Source organism: Vanacampus margaritifer, chromosome 8, assembly GCF_051991255.1.
Source record: "Vanacampus margaritifer isolate UIUO_Vmar chromosome 8, RoL_Vmar_1.0, whole genome shotgun sequence".
Lineage (NCBI taxonomy): Eukaryota > Metazoa > Chordata > Actinopteri > Syngnathiformes > Syngnathidae > Vanacampus > Vanacampus margaritifer.
This window is the reverse complement of record NC_135439.1, coordinates 22,415,239-22,436,579: the sequence shown is the minus strand read 5'-3', so window position 1 is coordinate 22,436,579 and position 21,341 is coordinate 22,415,239. Positions and strand designations below refer to the sequence as shown.

The window sequence follows — 21,341 nt, the reverse complement described above, 5'->3', positions numbered from 1 at the left end:
CATGCAACTATTCACACACCCTCAATATGATCTTAAAGATAAGACTGCAAACAGATTGATGTGAATCACACCTGTTGACAGTTCATAAGCAGAAGTTTAGGCAAACACAACTGAACAAGTTTCTTGGATGTTTTATGTGCACCATGAAAAATAAAAGCAAAACATTTGGTCACATTATTTCTAATAATATACAGTCACTGTCATGTGTTGGACTTGTGTAACAATCATCTTGTTATAAGTGTCTTGCTGCACATCTGAGCATGTCTCTAGTTGTCTCCTTGCAGTATGACCTCACTGTGAGAAATAGAGCGTCCTCAGTGTGTCAATATTTGCTTAGAGCAATCCATGGCCGCCACAGTGGCAGTACTGCACTGTAACTGGTTGGACCCTCACACCGAGCCTTCTCAGTGATTCAGCATTGTGAGGTCAGATTCATAAATTCCAAATCCGCCCGCTCTGATTAACTTTAGTTCTCTGGATCAACACCAGCGTGAGGCTCCGCCGCAGCCTCAGGCTCCGCTTTGACCCAGGCTTTGGGGGACGCGCACTGTGTTTTGGACGACGGCGTGTCCCCCTGGCACGAATCCGCAAATCTCTCGCGAGCTTTCTCCCAGTTCTTCTGGGATTTTGATCTGGTCAGTGAGGCGTCATCCACAGACATGGTCACACATGCTCCCAGACCTGACTGGGCCTTCCGGATTTTAAGATGGATCTGAAAAGAGAAGGATTAAATAATAAATAAATAAATAAATTTAAACAGAATTTCAATACACAACTCTCTGGATATCCATATTCAACAGTTGAGTTGCAAATAAAAGGGTCTGTACCCATATTTTGGCACGCTTTTTCTTTTATGCTTATATAAGAGCGAAAATTTAAATGAAGGTCATAGTTTGGCCTTTAATGTTTTTAGCTTTGTTTAGTGCACTTTAAAAAGGAACCGAAAACTATGCACAATCACCAAAAAATATGCACAATCGTGTACAGTGCAATTATATATATATATATATATATATATATATATATATATATATATATATATATATAGATATATATATATATATATATATATATATAGATATAGATAGAGAGATAGATAGAAGTGTGTGTGTGCAATGTACTTCTCTACACATGTATACTCCTGTGAAGACTTCTGGGAAGTCTTTTACTTATTGCTGCACTTATTTATTTAATTTTAATTTCATCTCTTTCTATTCTGTTGTTTTCTCTTACTGTAAACTGCAGCTGGACGGAGTCCAGGAAAAAGTTCCCCACGGGGAAAATAAAAGTATATCGTATCGTATCGTACTGCAGTGTACTATCACAAGAGACATGGGAATTTAAAAAAATATTTATGACTCTTTGCTCAAATGATCTGTGTATTAGAACATGCTGAGACAGGTCAACTTCATGAAAATTTGTTGGAAAATGAGCAAGTTATGACTTATTTTCAATGTATATGCATTGTCTTTTATAGCGACGTTGCCCCCACCAACATGGCTGCCGTGTGGGCACATTGCTGCTACCACACGCTAGCATATTAAGTTTTCTATTCAGATCAATGGTTATTACAATCTGATGAATTTGTTATCGTTAGGCTTAAGATGATAACATATAGAGACTTAGCTTCACTCACGGTATAAGTGAACAACTAGCCAAATAGCTCACCAAGATGTTGGTCAGAAATTGAAGCTTTTCAGGTGCTTGTGTATCACAGTTTTGCATCACATTCCTCATTTTTTTGGGTGAAATGCTCAAACTATTAAACTACTTAAACAATTTTGAGAGGGAAAAAAAACAATCTTCAAAAACAAAAAATCAATGATGTTAATTATCGTAGTAATTGTTGACAAAGTGCAATCAGAATGTGTTAAGAATGTCGTTGTAATGTTTATTAGTCAAAGTTAGGTGTATTGCTTGAAGTTAGATACTTCAGCTACCAGAAGTATCTCACTTTATCTTTCGGAATGCGAGCATAAAACAGGAAGTGATATGTAAACTGTAAATACTGCAAGCTTAACAGGATACTTGATATCATTTGTAAGTGTACTCATTTGATTATTGTCATTCTTTCTCCTGTTTGGCTTCACTAACCAGTCTGTAATTGATTTTTCTCTCTCACACAAAGTATTAAGCCTTAGTACAAATATTCTCCTTTATTTTGGCTTATTGTGTTTACATTTAAAAAGAAAATTGTTCTTATCCACCTCCTGATATATTTGTTTTGGATTCATGACAAGGGTCATATTGTATTTTACTCAAATATCTATACATTTATTATTATTATGAATATTATATTTATTTATAATGGCATATTGTTGGTATCTCAGACCTTAGATTTAGCCAGCCAGGCTAAGGAGCCAGCCGGGCTCCTAACATGGGAAAATGAGGTAGCCCGACCCTTAGATGAGAAATATGGTCATTTTTTCCAAGTTGTATAGTCACAAAACTGAAAATAATGCAGGGTTTTACGTTAAACCTTTTCGGGTGGTGGGCCTGCCAGAACCAGCACTGTATATCACTGGCTTGGTCTGATGCCACACATACCGTAATTTGGTCAATTTATCGTTTGTTTTTTAATCTATACTATTAGTCGGATAGACATGTGTAATTTTTGACAAATTATTCACCAATAAGAGAACTATAATGAGTAATAAAAGGGGAAAAAAAGATTCCTACAGTAACAATAAAAGATAAGTGAAAACTATTTTATATTATATATTAAAAGGTGATGATTTCATCACATTTATTTATGAAATGTGTAAGGCCATTTGTACTTTCAACTCTGTGTTCAACTTATATGGAAAGCCTGTAGAATACAAAATAAAATTTACTTAAAAACTGAATACATTAATAAAAAAAAATAAGACAAATATCTAGTGCTTTTTTAAGGCTTTTAAAGTGCAAGGAATTAAATGACATTCGATACAACAGTGAGTGCTTCAAGTATGTTTAGGAGTACAGTATCAGTTTATCTGGAGTGGTGTCGCAGTTTGAACACTAGGTGGCACACTGGGTGCCACCCACATAACGATGTACTTCACTGAGACAGCCAAAGAAAAAAGTCACGGATGATTAATGGATTTTAGCATTGTGTACTGACTGATTAAATATAAATAGAAGATTGATTACTGAGAATACTGCAGATAATTGAACCCAATGTCCGCTACAAGCACAGACAGCGACCACCTCCCAATTTAAGACTATTTGCGGCGATCGAAGGCTTTTATCTGCCGTGATTGGGCAAAGCAGTTACGTGCTATGCTAACGGACAAAAGTGAGCGCAAGCTAATAGCACGCACGAATGGGAAAAGCGAATGTATGGAAGAGGTCTCGCGATACTCGTCGCCAAAACATGGTGTTCGATCAGTGCACACTAACGGTGCCGCCATCTTTCCATTCAGTCAGCAAATGAACATGGTTTTATAGCGCGTGCTGTCACGAATCTGTGTGCACGCTTCCAATCACAATACAGTAATTATCAGGTCGCCATCCGCGAGCTGGCGAACGCTAAAGCTCAGCCCTGTATCTTAGAAAACATCTCACCGGATCTTTCATTCCAGTTCCCTCTTTGCCCAATCCTTCTCCTTTCTTCCAGCCCATCTTTTCCAGCATCTTCCGTCCTTTATTAACCTCGCTGATCTCCCTTTTAGAGCGCAATACACAAAATTAGTCATGAAGCTTTATTTGGCTTTCCCGCATATTACAGAAGGTGATTGTAAACTTACACATGAACAGAAGCAGGCGCGTCATCTTGTTGGAAAAGACCCTCGCTGCCCACAGTCTGGCGTCGAGACTCGGCTCGGTCCCTGTACTTAGGGTTTCTCAGGGCTTTGCCTTCTTCAAATTCATTACTCTGTTGACGGGAAAACTAGCTTCAATGGCGTACAAAGTAAGAATGGTCAAATACATTTCCAGTAGCACCATTTACCTGGAGGCCATATTTGGCCTTCATCGATTTGAGCTCCTTCTGTCTCAGCACTTCTTTATCTTCTTTGGTGAGAGTTGGCCCTGTAGGAAATACAACAGTTAAAAGAAATCTACATCTACATCATGCCAGATGGGAGAAAAATAAAAAAAGACAGGCTCACCTGGCGTCTCCTCTCTCTTGTGCTTGCTGAGATGGGCCATCACCTGTCCGGGCTCGCAGCCATCACAGGTGTCGGTCCCGGCATGGATATGAAAGGACAGCACCGTGTCTCCCATCTTCACCTCGTCGCCGTGTGTCAGTGGGTGTGGCTCACACTTGGTTTTGGGCTGGAGACAACAGACAAGAAGTCACTCTCTGCTGCCATTTAGTCTAAACCCAAACCCATTCATTTATATTTCAAATGAACCTGCCATAGGTGAAAAGCTGCAGTATAGAGAAAATATGACTATTTTTTCCAATAGTTATATTGAAAATACTGTTGAGCATTTTAATGTATGCGTGTTAGATACACGCCTTTAGAAAGCGGGCCCTGGTGGGATGTATTGTGATGTTGAAGTGCCTACGTATGTGCTAGTTGTGTTTATGTGTTTTAACTGCTCTCATTACAGCAATTAAGTACAGTAACACCTTCGCATATTCGCCGTTCATCAATTCCAAATTTGCCTATTTGTGTGTGTGTTTTTTTTTTTTATAAACTCTTTAATTTGTTGAAAAACTCCCCACTTCCCTGTATTTGTGCTCAGGCCAGAGCCAAGTTTATTATAAAAGTAGTGCTTTGGAGCCATCTGGTGGCATCTTGGTGTCAACCAACTACTTTGAACTGAGGGGAGTAGCTTTATTTGGTCAGTCTTGTGTTCTGGACAAAGTGCTTTATCGCCATCTTGTGACATCTACCGGCAATTACATACATTTATGTTAGGCCGTCAATTCCTCACAGATTTTTACTGTTTGGTGCAGGCCTTAGTTCCTACTAGGGGTGTTAGAAAAATATCGATTCGGCAATATATCGCGATATTAGAGCGCGCAATTCTCGAATCGACTTTTAAACATACATTTTTTATGGGAATATTCAACAAAACGTCTTACTTAGGGTTAAGATTCACACATTAAGCATGGAAGAATGTTATATTAATGGAACATTAAGCCTTAATATTTTATTTCAGTGCTGTTCAAACATGAAACAAACTGCAACCTGTTTGTTAAATGAATGGCTCAGTTATAAGCCTGAATTTTCAGATAAATAAATACATTTTCATACAAATCTTACAGTGTATAAATAAATACATTTTCATACAAATCTTACAGTGTACATATACAAGTTTACTGATTAGTATTTTCTAAATTTGAAGGGGGTGGGGGTCGCAATAATCGGATTAATCGGAATCGAATCGTGACCTATCAATCGTGATACGAATCGAATCGCCAGGTACTAGGCAGTTCACACCCCTAGTTCCTACCTTGCAATGGTGACTATAAAGCCCCATAAAAAAAACAATTGATACAAACCGAAGATTTGCACGATAGTGAGAATTTCAGTGAGGCACATTTCGTGAAAAAAATAAGAAAAAAGTCTGCAAAGTTGCGGGGCCGTAATAGATGAACAAGGTACCTGTATGATTCTGTTGCCGTTGATAACCGTTCCGTTCTGACTTCCCTGATCCACGAGCATGTAACTCTGCTGCTGCTGGTCAAAGTAAACCTCGGCATGGAACTAGAACCAACCAAACATTTGTCAAACATTTTCATCATGTAAATTAGAGTGAATGAAATTCCCCAACCATACCTTGCTAACTCCCATTTCTGGTATCCGAATTGCATGGTCCATGTCTTTCTCTCTGCAACACAGACAGAAAATATTCTAATCCTCTTTGGGATTTGCCTGCAGTCCGAGTGATGATTTCCCTTTTGTTAAGACAAAACACACCTGCCAATGGTGGCTGCGGAGTCAGCTGTGAAGATAAACAACGTGCCAACCTGCAGCACCGGAGATCGAACCACGGTGACTCTCACACAAGGCGGCCACAGCTCTACAACAAAATCAAACGTCAAGTGATGCTTGAGATTTTGGAAGGATTAAAAGAAAGGAAAAAAAATGCTACAGTGGTACAATCAGGCACTCATTATTTCCGCAACTAATTGCTCCATTTAAGTCCAATGTATAGTGTTGCTGTCAAGTTGCCTTACTGGGAATTTCTCACATCCTGCAAAGTTGTGTTACCAATTTCACAATGGAGTAATAGCAGATAAAACATAGCTCAGCTTAAGTTTTTTTTTTTTTCTTTAGACATTACAAAGTGCACAAGCACGGTATGAGCCTAAGTCACAGTTGACCCGACCTCACTTATCAAGTTGTACTGGTTCCTGTAATTGGACTCACCTGCCCGACACTGAGTCTCCATCTCGGACTCTGGGCTGTGGTTGCAAGGAGAGCTACGAGAAGGCGACAGGGAATGTGGAGACTCCCACTGCTCCTTCTCTGACTCGGTGAGCTCCCCCTCCTCAGCCTCACTGTTCCCCTCCAAGTCATCGCTGCGAGTTGTCGAGCTGCGCTCCTTCTTGCGCGACGCCGACTTGGATCTCTTTTTCTTCTTCTTGGATCTTCTCTTCTCGTCATGGCTTGAACTTCTTTTATGCTTTTTTCTCCTGGATGATGACTTGTCCCTGTCCCCCCGCCGTTTGGAGTCTCTTTCTCGTGACTCGGGACTACGAGATCGTCGTCTGGTTCTTCGGGATTCAGTAGTGCGCTTTGATTGATGTTCTTCTTCATCCGACTTGACTTCATCAAATGTGTACTCCTGCCATTACACATGTAGCAATTAGATTGTCTAATGATGTTTACTGGCTTTGGCGTTCCCGAGTGATTTGGCACTTTTGAATAAATTCAGTCTCAGTCTTCAAAGGTACTGTAGAAAAGGCTACAAGGTTGTTTATTTCCTAAGTCTAATATGTTCAACTTTGTTATTTACGTAACTGAGACAATTACTAATTTGCATAATTTGTATCCTCTTCTCATTGGAAAATGAGTTCACGGACATGACTTACCCTCGTTCGTGTGGCCGTTAAAACAGAATCAGTCTTCGCCAGCAGCGATTGTAGGAAGTCTGGCCCTAGAGTGTGCATGGTGTTGTGATTTGTCCAGCAGTGTGCGTTGATGTAAGTTATATTATTCTAATTTACTTGTCTGTAAGCATCTTGTCAGAGCCAGCCATAGCTTGTTCACTCAAATTGCTCGTTAAGAGTATTTAAACGACGTTCCTCATGCGCACGTTATCGCGTAGTAATTTAAAGTTGATGTTGCGCTGCTAAGCCAGACACCGGAAGTGTCACAATTTCCGTTTCAAAATAAGAGCGAGAGAGATATATAGATTGTGTTACATTTGCAGATTTTGCTATCTTGTGTGGAGTGAAGTACTGCATATTATTCAACTTAAATCTTAGAGCAAGAAGCAATAAAGCTGTTATATCAATAATTCTCTGCTTATAAATGTTTTGTTGATGAAATTTGTGACTCATTTTTTGGATGAAACTAATTTCTCATGGTAGAAATGTGTCACTACAACTATGATGCTAGTGTTGGTTATTAAAAATGTGTACCTCTGTGGCAAGCACTGTTCCAGTTTGAGAAAATCTTCATATTAGCCAACGAGTTAAGTCAGCTCGTGCACCTGGGTCGGATGAATAGTTTTTATCAGCCAGCCTCACATTTTGAAAGACATCACGCATTTAAAGACTGAGACTGAAATGAAATTCTAAGGATGTAAACTGTTTGCGATGGTCACTAAAGCCAGCAGTCAAGTATTTGTGCCCAAATGATAGATCGGTCTGTCACTTACCTTATTACTGTGAAGTGAGGTTTTCTTCACACCTCTTTTGAACCATCTGCTTTTCTTTTCAGTCACAGAATCATCGTGGTCGCCAGTCTGCATAGCAGAAACCTCAATTTTGGAATGAAACTGGTAGCGTCCACTTTCTGCGTCATAATAGTAGTAAATGCCCGTGTTGCCATCGTAGTACAGCTGGCTGACCTGAGGCGAGAATACCAAATAATTCATACCAAAGGGGTAATGTGTTAGTGACAGAGGTTGGATTTTCACTGCAGGTCCATGTGCCCAATTCCAATTTAATAACTATGGACTAGTTTGTTTGTTTTTTTACTGTTTATTTACGTTACATCTTTCAGGTGAAACATGCTTACGTTAAGAGAAAACATGAAACCCACGGCACACCTCTAATGTAGCACTGTGCTTTAGATGTACAATGGCACATCCCAGATACACACCAGATTTTATCCATATTTGGAAGAGGACCAATACTGATAAAGATATCTAGTGATGTGTTTTTTTCTATTTCCATTGCCATGATATACAGTACGTCCCAACTTTGTCAGGAGTGCTAAAAATCTTAATTTGGTCAACTTGAACCATGCATTGTAAATCCAGGCAGAGACATGTTTACAGACCGAGTCATAATAGAAGCCAGTGCTCTGGTCGTAGTACATGCCAGTCGTCTCGTCGAAGACAAAACCAGTCTGAGTCATGGCCTCCTCCGCAGTAGCTCGTAACATGTCGGCAATGGACGCAGCGTCAACCTCCTGGGAGACACATAGGATGTACGCAAACACACACAAAAATCACCTCACAAATTATATTATCATTGAGAGCTTGTTAAGCTAAGATTGTTTTCTATGGAAATTTATTGAGTTCTAATTAAATTGAGTGTCCTCTCACGGTGCACACACACACACCTCTGCTGTGGCTACCACATTGCTATCAGGTTGAGCAGACATATCTGCAGCTGTGCCTTCTATTGTGCCTGCCCGATCCACTGCTGCAACCTCTGCTGAATCATCTCCACCAGCCGGATCCACGGCTGGAGCGGCCCCCTGACTTTCTTGGGAGTCCCCAGCTTCTGTATTTTGTTGGTAATCACCATAGTAGTAGTTATAATAGTCTGGAAAGAAAGAGAACATCATTAGAGACCATTTATTAACCATTAGTTGTTGGTAATTTACTAAAGTACAGAAACAATACCTGTTTCAGTCCAAACGTATTCTTCGGTTTGAGTTTCAGTGTGAACTTTATCTTTATTTTTTTTCTTCCACTCGTGAATCTCTGCACTCAGTTGATCCACCTGTAATTTGATAGGTGTAAACGAAAAGTGTGTTTGTAGGGGCAAAACCATACACTTGACAGGTTAAATCCTTCCTTAAGGAATGGTTTGAACAAAATATAAAGCCCAGAAAACACCAAATCTTTAATAATCAATTAGATTTTGTACGGGGGGGTCATTGCATGCAGAAAAAAAAAGTCAAGTCACTTGACTCAGGTACATGCACAAGAATTCCATCCGTACTTCTGATTTTTAACCTGTACAAATGGCAATAAATAAACTCTATTCTACTGTACACAAAAGTAGTATTTTCTTAAAGGCTTAAATAATAGTGTGAAGACAATGACTATGAAATGCTGTCGTCGCTGAATCTTATTAAGATTATGTCAATTATGAATATACAGGGCCAGTGCCGGTTCTGAAACGACCACCACATGGCCCATGGTGGATTTCATAAAATCTCATGAAACACCACTAAACAAAATATACACTGAAATAATTATTTTGTCTAATTTACTTACGCATTAAGGCTATTTAGTTGAACTCAAACTGTATCATCCTGTTGAATGAATGGCAAGAGGTGAATATGTAGGCTAATTGTATCTTTTGCTAGTATATGTCAATGGTATTGATGATAAATGATACATTTAGAGTAAGAATTTCCACACCAATTAAGTTCACTTGGATCATTTCAAGCAGCACACATAATGACTGTAGTTGGGTATCAGCAGTCTGGTTTCTCGTCTCTAGTCTATTTTTATACTAGCAATTTACTGTAATTAATGAGGGTAACAAATTAACAATAGGGTTTGAACGTGTTGCTATTTATGTACAGATGTAGGCTACGTTTGAATGGTACTGTATTGCGAATTTGCAATAGCCTGAGCAAGATATAAAGCGCAGAAATGCCCAAAATTTAATATTCAATTATATAGTGGGGGAGGGGAATAAAAAGTTAACTACACAAAAGTAGTATGTTCTAAAATAAAGAATAAATATAATGATGAAGTGTGACTCCATACTCACAATTACACGAACAACTTGAAATGTGTGGTATGCCAGGCTCAATTAATTTTTTTTGTTTTTGACAGCTTTTGAAGTGATTATCATTAGATTGCATTTGACAAGTTCGGACCTGTTTCCTCAAATCCTCGTTGTAGCTCTCTGTGTTTCTCTGCAGTCTCTCGGAATGGCTCAGTTGCTTCTGCAACTTGGTCAGCTCAGCTTTGCACTCCTTCAGCTCTTCTTTCAATGACTCAACCTGAAGACGGAGCTCAGCTACTTCACACCCGCTGTCTTTCTCTCCTCCTGCGTCCTCCATGCTCGGCTGTAACCGGAACGAACACATTTGCACCAAGCACGTGGGCAACCAAAAACTACTCCACGAATAATGTATGAATGGTGGATGTAAGAAGACAGCAGGTAGCACAGAATAATTGACACAGTTCTATAGACAAGTAACACTTTGCATTTGTGCCAAGTCTCACCGTTTACGTCGTTTTCGTCTCGCCTTAAACCGTGAGATTCCAAACACCACGGCACATGACCCAACCTGAAAGTTGAACATAGATATCGTGTAACTACCCCTCATTCTCAACACACCGGAGCACATATTTAATTACAATTAGACAGTTACAATTAAAACCGTGAAGATGTTGACAGACAACGCTGTACGCGACCGCCATTTACTACCATAAAACAAATCACCCACAGCGGAAACATTTCTTCTTTGAGGTTGGCGGACTTCCGCTTTCGTCTTTATCCTCTGGTGTATTAAAAGGGCTTTATCGCCACCTGTCGAGCAAAGCTATTACTCTTAATTTTACAAAACGACAGTTACGTAATCTTAAATTCTTAGTTTCTCAAGTTTACTGTGTCTAAAACGTGTATTGGGTTATAAACTCTAATCATGACACCGTCTGCATTTTTAGGAAGATAACAGAAACGGCTGAGAAGTACAGTATTCACTGAATCATATGAGAGGCACGTGCCTAATACTTGTGGTAATGTTACCCTCTTACCACAGGAGGCCACTGTGGTACACCTTCAGCTTTTTGGTCCCCCTGGTAACGTTTGTGTGATTTTCTATGCTAATGGTTCTCAAACTTTTCTCATTGATGCAATGATGCACCCTCTGTGAAATGTTTTTCAGCCAAGTATCCCCTCTCCAGCACAATAATTTTTTGGGGGGTTAAAAAGCAGAAAATACTTAAAATAGAGTGTTGTGCCATCATTGTCTGATTTATCAATCTTTGGAACTTAATTTGTATGGTGGTGTCTCTTGAACTTTTTGGAAATAAAAATATATAACTAAAAAAAACAAAGAAATAATTATATTATTTATAAATAAGGATGTTTGCACATTAAAATTATCACCACTAACTGACCTCCTTTGGGTCGTAGTAAAAATCTTATTTTACATGTATTGAATCATTGACTATCCTATTCAAGGTCAGATTCTTGCTTTTAAGGTATAGTTTCACAGAAAAATGTGACATGCTTTACTTTTGTCCTCAAAAAGTGTAACAGTTTCACAGTGAAAATGTTATGTGAATATAGGCCTATAATGCCTAAGTTGTGCACATGTGATGTGGATTTAGTGTGCAGTCTATGACTATGACAACTTCTAAATTGTAAAGTGACTAGTTAGTTGTCATAAATATGCAATGTTAATGTTGTTAGCTTCAGGCAGTTTACGTTGTTTCTACTGAAGAAAATTTTACCAGTGAAGAGAAGGTCAATTTTTTTTCCCGTTTTTCCTTTTCCTAGACTCTTTTCTGACAAATACTGTGCAGGGTTTCTCCCACAGTATCAGAATTTGAAATGTGAGCCTTTTTTGATTTGTGTACAGATCTTTGTGCAGCTCCAGACTTCTTGGCAAATTTCAGCTGGCTGCAGCAGCACAGCTTTTAAGGTCTTTTATCCAGAGGCTATGCTACCTCCTAATGTTTACCGATGCCATTTTTAGACAAGACAAACACTGCTTAGGAAGCTCTCCTGTTATGACTATCCCAGACAAAAATGAGGAACTAGCTCCAGAAATAAGTCACAAATTGATCCTAACTTTACAGTACAAGTTTTTTCTTGTTGCAAGACAGCAATTGTAATCTCCAGACGATCACCTTGAAACCATCTGCATGCATCTGCATACCCAGACAGTAAATAAAGACAAACTCCACCCTTTGTGTTCCAATGTGGAAGCTCTAAATGAGCCACGTGTGCCTCTGCTCAGTGATGGAAACTTGTGCGCAGCTGCCACATGTGGCTAAATGTTTCCTGAGATCCTGACTTTTTAAAACCTGATGGTGCACATGTTTTTATATACTCAGATCAGTCGAATGATGTTCTTTTATTGTCATGACAAAGCTCTAAAATCCTGCATTTTTTTTTTTGTAATTATGTTGTAATTACAGTAAATTTAATATCAGAATTACACTCTAAAAACAGTTGGGTCAAAAGTAACCCAAATATGGATACAAAATGGACTGACCGACTTCATGGGTCAATTTGACCCAACTTTCTGGGTTTTATTTTTTTTACAAAATTACCCACTTTTTTTGACCCAAGTATAGGATTTGACCAATATTTTTGGGTTGTTTTACACTAAAAGACCCATTTCTTTACTCAAAGTTGGGTCAAATTGACCCAAGTAGAGGATCGGTCCATTTTTGAACCAATAGTTGGGTTATTTTTTACCCAAACGTTTTTAGAGTGTACACTGAATATATCTTGAGACCAGTTTAGCACTGGATATGAGGACATCGGGAACATATTGCAAAATCAAATAAGTAGTTAATTTAGCACAACTTTATTCACTCGATACCCCCAATAATGTTTTTGTGTGGTCTTAATAAATTACTTATTATTACAGTAAAATATCTGAGGCTGAACATAATGCTCAATGGGTTGCCCATTTTGTTCAAATTTGGAATACCCTTTTCACAGAAAATCATGAAAATTTGATTAATCTGTTATAGATTCAAATTGTTGCCATTATGTGTTGCCTCTACTAACTTTACAATGCTGTATGTAATATTTGAATATTTGTTAGTCATTTAAATGTAAAAAAATAAGTTCATTTGTAATGCGACCAAGTAAGATTAAAAATAAGATGACATTTTTCACCCAGAACAGAATATTAAAAGTTACAACATAACAAAAAGTGACATATTGTAATATCTGACAATGAGTGTTGGCCTGATGATTGGCAGATGTGACATGAACACAGATGAAACAACAAAGGAACATTTCATCTTGAGTGTGTGTACGTGTGGAGTGATTTGTAGCCAATAGCAATGCACTGGTATGAATGTGCGTTGTTACTGCTCATGGGAATAAAGCGACTGAAATGGAAATGGATCCATGACTGTGTCATCCTTGAGCACATAGAAGGTCATTAATCATTAATAAACTCTCTGGTACAACTTCGGTCCATGTAGCAAATCATATATACCAAATATTTTGTTCTTCATATAAAGTATTTTATCGTGAATAAGGCTCTTTAATCTATTCAGTCTTTCAACGTGGAAGTCAAGCCAAAATTTGCCTTTACATGTTGTATGGGCCCCTACTAGTCTAAAGATGGTATTCATTCTGATTAATATTGTGTTTGTGGAATGAGTAAAGCAGGAAAAATTAGGGCGGCCATTTTGCCACTTGCTGTCAACTGAAAATGACATCACATGTGTTGAGGGCTCAGGTAGCAACCAATTACGGCTCAGCTTTAGAAAACAGGTGAGCTGTACGTGATTAATCGTTACCTGAGTAACTGTGATGAATTTTGCAGTCGACAGCAAGTGGAAGGATAAAAGCAGGTGGAATTTGTTTGCTTTTTGTTCACATTCTTCAGAAAACAGCAGAGCCACGATGATGGTGGATATATTGAGGTGATGCTAAAGTGGTTGCTCCAGTGTCACATGACAGCAAGCCAGTTAACTGTTAAACCGCTTGGGGGTTGCAAAAACTGTTTTTAGGTGCAGCCTCACATTCCTAACCAAGAGGAGCCCCTGCTTTAAAAGCTACCCCTCCTCCTCCCTCACTGTTTGTTTTCAGACACTCCCTCCTCCTGCTTCAGAGAGAAACGGCTAACTGATGGATTGTACCATTCTCCAACCACAGGGCAACACATGGAGCCCAGTAAAGAAAACCTGCATCAACGTCTGCGCTGAAAGCTTACAGCCTCCCCCGCCCGCGTTTAGAGTCAATGGAGCAGCCTGCTGTGCAAACTGGAAGGGGAGAGACCGTGAGCAGTTAGACAACCAGCTGATCAGAGAAGCATAGGCAGATTCAGAGAGTGGAGGTGAAGAGCTGTCTCGTTCGTTAGTAGAAATGGTTCCTTCCACCTGTGGGGACCCTTGTGATCTTCCGAGGATGACGAGAGAACACATGGAAATGTAAAAACAAAAGATATCACTGCCAAAGTGAGCGAATCGACGCCCAGCATTGAGTCGACAGAAAAGGAGGAGAAATGTCTTGGTTGTCACCGGTGTCATGGGCCAAATGGACGTGGACGGCGGTGCGAGGAGGAGAGGAGGAGGAGGAGGAGGGGAGCGAGGAGAGGGTACATCAAGCGGAGGATGATGATGAAGAGAGCTCTCAAGGCTGCAGGCAAGTGTTCTTTTGGACACTTGTGACAGTGCACATTGACACGTGTGCGTGTGTGCATGAACATGTGCTTACTTTCAGCAAAATTTGGGGAAAAGGGAATTCTTCCTAAAGACAAAAACAGTCAAACGCATCCTCACATGTTTCATGCAGAAGACACGTTTGTTTGATTGTCGTGTTTTGCTGATACATTTCTGTCATGGCTGCGGTTTGAACACAATGTTTTCCTCTCTAGTCATTTGTGCGATAGAAGTAAGCAGTGTACACAGAGGTGTGATGCTTCAAATACAAACATGACTCGCGCTTTGGGCGTTTTGGCATTGATTAGGTCTATTACTCTATTTTACTTGATGTTTTTCAAGGAAGTAGGCGACTAATGTTGGAATGAGCATGACATCGTCATGTGTAGCAGTTATTTCAGTTGGATGACATCAACAGTTCCTACAATGTGATGGTGATCTTATCAAATCTGTCAAGTTGATAAGGGCCAGTTTACCGTGTCAAAACTATTAAAACGCACGTTTTGGAAATTAAATCATAGCGTTGAATGCGGTGTGACAGGAAGACAGAAGGTCAGCCTATTTCCTCTTTCTGTCTGTGCTGCATTTACTTCCTGCCTCAATGAAGTCGTCATTTAGGTTGTTATACACACAGCAATGTATTTTACATTCTTTCACACATTGTCCTTTCAAGGGTGCAATGTTTTATTGTGGTGATACTGCTTTTGCATCACTGAAAATTTGACTGACCCGGGGGTTTGGTGAGTCAGTCTCAGTGGTTTGGCGGAGGTCAAGAAACACACCCAACTCAAATAACTGATTTGTTATGATTTTTTTCCCCTGAGAGCTCTGTATTATTCATTCAGCAGCCTTCCCGAGTCAATATGTTATCATCATCGCTCTTTTTGTGTGCGTGTGTGCCTGCGTGCATACATGCAAATTTGTGATTTTTAATTAACCTGTTACAAATCCAAGACCCTTCACCTTAACTTTACTTAACTTTACTTCAGACTCCCACCAGAATCGTAAAGTTGTCGGGAGACCAGAAGAAGGATCAAAGGAAGTAAAGATGAAGCAAAGTGAAATCCAACACCAACCAGACACCACCGTCCACCCACAGAGTTACAAATCGAGAATCTTTCACCAACCCCAGATAAATCTGAATTCCAACAGGATTAGGGAAACAAATATAATATTCCCTGCTTGGCCGTCATTGGCTGCAGGTGATCACGCTACATTGCTTGGCCTATCTGTGCTGCAAGGAATTTAGTGCGCTCAGTAGTCGACTTGTGGCCGTTGTGATGATACATCGTGTGATTTCTTTATTATTGTAATCCCTTCATGCTAGTTGAGTTTTTTTTCTCTGGTCGCACAAATATGTCCAATGTGAATTTGCATGTATAATGTAACGTCTGGTATTCCACAGGGTTCAAATCTGGGACCTTTGCTGTTTTCATTGTATCTGTTGCCTCTGGATTCCATCTTAAAACAACAGTGGTGGTTGTTTTAAAGTGCTCTATACTATAGAGTTGAGTGATGTCAGCGTCATAACTGCATGATTTGTAATGCCAAATTGAGCAATTCTAGTCTAGCACAGCTATCTATCTAGAATAGAACATAACACTTTCTGGTTTCAAGGTGAAGAGAGACAGATTAGATGAAAAGGCTACTCTCCCTGTTCATTTTGTTCACCAGTAAATACCATCCATCCATTTTCTTAACCGCTTTTCCTCACAAGGGTCGCGGGGGGCGCTGGAGCCTATCCCAGCTGGCTTCGGGCAGTAGGCGGGGTACACCCTGAACTGGTTGCCAGCCAATCGCAGGGCACACAGAGACGAAACAACCATACATATGGACAATTTGGAGTGTTCAATTAACCTGCCATGCATGTCTTTGGAATGTGGGAGGAAACCGGTGTACCCGGAGAAAACCCACGCAAGCACGGGGAGAACATGCAAACTCCACCCAGGAAGGCCGAAGCCCAGACTCGATCTCACGTCCTCTGCACTGGGAGGCTGACGTGCTAACCAGTCAGCCACCGTGCCGCCCACCAGTAAATACCTATTTTTGAAATGTGGAGAAAAAAAACGATTTCATTTTCAATAAAGAAGGGTCAGTGAATGCGCATAGGAAACTGTTGGGGTTCAGTTCCTCCAAAAAGGTTAAAAAGCACTATTGGAGGTGGATAACATTGAGACAGACATTTATTAGTGCAGAATGTAACTATTCTAAACATGCTGATTAAGACTTTAGAACAAAGTTGCCCTGTAATTGTAAAGTTTAGTTCAAACAGTGGCAACAAGTCAAAAGTGGCCACTAAAAAGTTTACTGTTTGCCAAAAAGCAGCAGCAGATTTGCAGATGTTGTGGGCAGTTGGTTTCTATTTTTTGGCAGTTGGATATTCTTTCTACGTCTTGTTTTTAAGATTGAGGAGTAAAGCAGATTGCAGCTATTTATTTATTTATTTAAAGTTTCTGGTAAACAGGGGAATATGGTAGCTAAGCTTCCTTACTGTGGGCCTTACTAAGTATTCAGATGAGGAGAAAAACCCCCCGTGAGGGTTCATATTTACATTGTTGTTACATGCATTTCTCTCTGTCGTGATTGTTTTTATTTTTTGTCAGATTTGGAATTATTCTAATTTCCTTGTTTGTGTTTCTCTCGTCTGGCTACATCAGCTCTGACTCAGACGGTCATTTCGACACTCCCGAGGCAGCGACTCCTGTCCGTAGCCCACCGGTCATCCCAGGGGAGCTGGAGAGTGACAACGCTGACAACAAAACAGGTGAGGGAACGAACAGGCTGGGAGGCAACGCAAGAAGTACTCTAAATGAGTCAGTTTTGGGTTGGCAGTTACTGGAAATGTTCGACATCATATCATGTCATTATTTTTAACACACATGGAATTGAATAAGCTCCAACGCAGTGTGAGCCCATGCACATACATGGTAGATCAAGTTCTGTGTAATTGGATCCACATGCAGCCGGGCTGGGTCAGGAATGTACCTGCCTACTGCATTCCAGCTCCCATTAAGGATTTACCTTTTACCTGCCTTTCTTTTGACCCCCAAATTACCCTTTGCAGTAGCTTTTTGATGCATGTTTTTAAACAGTGTTGATGGATATTTAGATGGGGTTGGCAGAAGTGTTGTCACTCTATGAAACGGCAAACGACAGGCCTGTGACAGAGTGTGGGAATAGCCTTTGCTCTGGAATTCAACAGGTTCAACAAAAGCTTTAGTTCACCCTGTTTTGTGTTGGTCACTGATGGGGGTCGGGAGGAGGGGATGGGGGGCTTACCGTCGCAGAGTTTGCCTTTTTAAGCAGCTGTATAAAGTACTTTGAAACAACACACTAACGTCTTATGTTCAGTGTATGCCAGGGCCTGTTGTTTTTAAAGAGGAATCCAGTCAAACAGCATTTCTTCATACGTAGAGTACATTGCAAAGCTCAGACAGCGAGGAGAGTCTAGTAGAGAATTTCCTTAATGAGTCAACACCCTCCTCCTCCCCTCCCACATCATGCGTGTTTGTGTATGCAATTAGCTGACAAGAGCTAAAGCTAAGAAACCTTTGCCATGTCGGTGACTGTAATTGTCTGCAGCCACCCAAAGCTTCATTACTCCATCCCTGTAAATCCAAACATTTAAACTGTTTATACAGTTACAAAACTGAAATCTATCATAATCTATGATAGAAAGTTGACTTTAAAAATTATAAATAAAAAATGTCTTTCTTAATTTTTACTCAATATTTTTAGTTGCTTAGTTTATACATCTTTTAAATAGCTATGCTAATAAAAAAGAAGTAAAAATCATTAATAAAAATTATATATATATATTAAAAATGCTCTGTTTTGATTGAATTAATGAAATTGGAAATGAAATGATTAATCATTGATTACAGTAATTTCTGGACTACAAGCCGCTACTTTTTTCACTTGCATATGACCCTCCGTCTTAACAATAGGGCGCACTATAAAGGAAGCGCAAGAGCGTCAAGCAGAGCAAAACAAACCAATTGAGCCCAACTACAGTAGGAGAGACAGAACGAGAGTGAGACAATTTGCGCCCTCATTATGGAAAAGAACGTAGCGGGAACCCCGGTGTGGTAACATTAAAAACACCTGCGGCTTACAGTCAGGTGGGGCTTATATGTGTAGTATTCCCCAAATTTAGCTAACGCGGCTTATAGCCAGGTGTGCCTTGCAGTCCAGAAATTACTGTAAAAATATTGTGGTTGTAGTTAGCAGTGGTATGTAATATTAAACTGTATCACGCTGTTTCAATATTGTTCCCCATAAACATATTGGTAAATCCCTACCTTTTTAAAAAATATTATGTGTATGTATCAATGGAAAACCTGACTTTTCCCCCTAAAAAGTCTTGTATTTTATATCATAAGCTGCTGAATAGAAGTAGAAGAAACCCAGCAGGCTGTTGTCTCCTAGCAACATAATATTACACGCGGCCACCATGACAGGCACACTAAAATATGTTGATGTGCATCTTTGGAGTTAAAGGCTTCATCAAACGGTTGCCCGCTCTCTGTTGTTATTTGCAACATAATATATGGTGTTTTTTTTAATTAATTATCACCTAGTGCATTTGATTCAAATGTCACAGACCCCATCTCATTGCAAGGCATTACCATAGCAACAGCTGCAATTGGAACAGTCGGCAGCCTGGTAACTTGTTCTCAGAGAACCAATCAGATATCATGTACATCTGAGGTCTGATCTGATTGGACAAACTAGCATGTGCAGGCGTTGCTCACATAACTATGTTTTGAATATCATCGCCTTCTTAAAATAATGGGCAAAGTGATATTTTTTCAATTTTTTTTTTCAGAAAACACAATAAAACAGAAACAAATTCTGAATATATTATATTTATTAATAATTTAATTTCAGGATAAGACTGTATAAGTTAGTTGTATAGTTTAACTCAAGATGTAGCCGATTTTATCAGAGGTGGCCAAAATCTTCAGAAAATATTAATTTGTCAAAATATGACTTAGGCCATTATATTAACAAGGTGACAATATATTCATTTGTTCTTCTTCAGATGCGGTTCAAGATGAGCACCTGATAGTTACAGCTCCAATCGGGGATCACAATAATTTGCTCTTCCACAACATGGGTCAGGATGAACCAGCCGTCCCCCTGCAAGACCCTCTGGAAATGAACATCAAGCACCTAGAAGCACAACAAAATGGTTGCCTGTCAAAGTCGATAGACAATGAACCTGTTCCTGATTCATTCCAAGTGACATTGATGCCGGAAATGGTCAAAAGCACAGTTCCATTGCCTGAACCCCAACAAGAAGTGAAAGTGGTTCCTGAAGTGATGAAATGCAAACTTCCTCCACCAGAACCCCCCCGAGAAGAAATATTGCTAAGTGACGTGATGAAATGCAAACTTCCACCACCAGAACTACCCCAGGAAGGGACACTGGTTCCTGAAGTGGTGAAATGCAAAGTCACATCACCAGAACCCTCCCAAGACACAATTCCCATCTTGGTTAATGAACCATATTTAGATCTTGCTCCATCTTCATCCCCTCTTCCTACAACAAACTCAATCCAAAATATTGAAGCTGTCCCAAGCCCTGCTCTGGCGCAACCAGAGGAGGAGCCTCCTGTTGATTCAGTCACCAAAAAATCTGAATCGAGCTCAAAAAATAAAACCCATAAATCTAAGCCTCCATTCTTGTCAATAAAGCAGACACCGAAGGAGGATACACAATCAAACGAGCAACAGGAACTTCCTGTTCCCAAAGCTTCCTACAATTTTGACCCTGACCAGATATACGATAATTTCAACCCTTTCACTAGTGGTGGATCCAAAATCCAGAACTCTCCACCGCCATGCGGATCAATAACTTTCCCCAGACCTGAGCCACTCGGCTGCTCTCTGATTGAGGACAGCGTAGCAACACCAACAGAAGAATCTAAATCGGAGGCAAAGCCCGTGATGCTGGAGTTTGTACTGGATGAAGGGGCAGTCAACAAACCACCTCCAAAGAAATTAGGATGTAGAAAAACAAGCAGCAAACTCAAGAAGCAAGTAAAGCCCAAAGCGTCAGAGACTTCCTGCGAACCAGCACCAGAACCTGCGGTGTCAGAATCGGTTCCTGACCTAACATTGGTTTCCGAGAAAGCACCGAAGACTAATGTTCAAATTCCAGACACCTCAGTGCCTCTAAATCTGGATGATGTTCCCATCCCAAGTAAAGGAACATATAACTTTGATCCCAGTCAGTGGGATGACCTCAACTTCAATCCATTTGGGAGCAACAGCACTTTGAGCAGTTCTCCAGTGCTCCCCAAAGGCTCCTACCCAGACAAGTTTGACGATTCTACTGACCCTTTCAAGAGCTCCAGCATCTTGAGCAATGACGATTTGTCCACTTGTTCCACTCAGTCTGAAAAAAGAACAAAAGACGAAAGCAAACAGAAAGCAGAGCAACCAGTGGAAGAGAAGAAAGTTCGGCAGATTCCCAAGAAAAGCAAAGAGAGGACGGCCAAGTAAGTGGCTGCTTCATGACATGGAACCACTCTTCCTCTATAAATGTGCTGCATCCAACAGAATCACAACAAACCAGAATTTTCAAGTTTAGCACTTCCGAGCTTCCCCTTTCAGGCTATATGTATTGTTGACATCACCTTTTGAGGATTGTTGCATAGCAGATAACACTT

General features: G+C 40.0%; 2 protein-coding genes across 5 annotated transcripts in view; one reads left to right on the top strand and one right to left on the bottom strand.

Annotated features, from left to right (window-relative positions):
- tacc1 (transforming, acidic coiled-coil containing protein 1) overlaps positions 1-21,341 on the top strand; it is a 30,891-nt gene that overhangs the window by 3,234 nt on the left and 6,316 nt on the right. For 2 of the 4 annotated variants that reach the window (XM_077574422.1, XM_077574420.1), the window contains exons 2-3: positions 17,322-17,428; positions 19,709-21,170. In XM_077574422.1, coding sequence (XP_077430548.1) covers positions 17,322-17,428; positions 19,709-21,170 — 1,569 coding nt within the window. Of the gene's footprint in view, positions 1-14,115; positions 14,648-17,321; positions 17,429-19,708; positions 21,171-21,341 lie in introns of those variants that run through there. The other 2 variants (XM_077574418.1, XM_077574419.1) reach the window with 2 other exon arrangements.
- Positions 116-10,782, bottom strand: aggf1 (angiogenic factor with G patch and FHA domains 1). The gene is made up of 16 exons (XM_077574423.1): positions 10,677-10,782; positions 10,528-10,592; positions 10,176-10,367; positions 8,962-9,061; positions 8,676-8,881; positions 8,391-8,522; positions 7,765-7,956; positions 6,309-6,726; positions 5,856-5,958; positions 5,715-5,766; positions 5,541-5,642; positions 4,092-4,257; positions 3,932-4,011; positions 3,729-3,856; positions 3,547-3,646; positions 116-712 (listed from the first exon to the last, which is right to left on the bottom strand). Exons 3-16 carry the CDS (start codon positions 10,359-10,361, stop codon positions 467-469), a joined length of 2,211 nt encoding a protein of 736 aa, XP_077430549.1. The 5' UTR covers positions 10,362-10,367; positions 10,528-10,592; positions 10,677-10,782; the 3' UTR covers positions 116-466.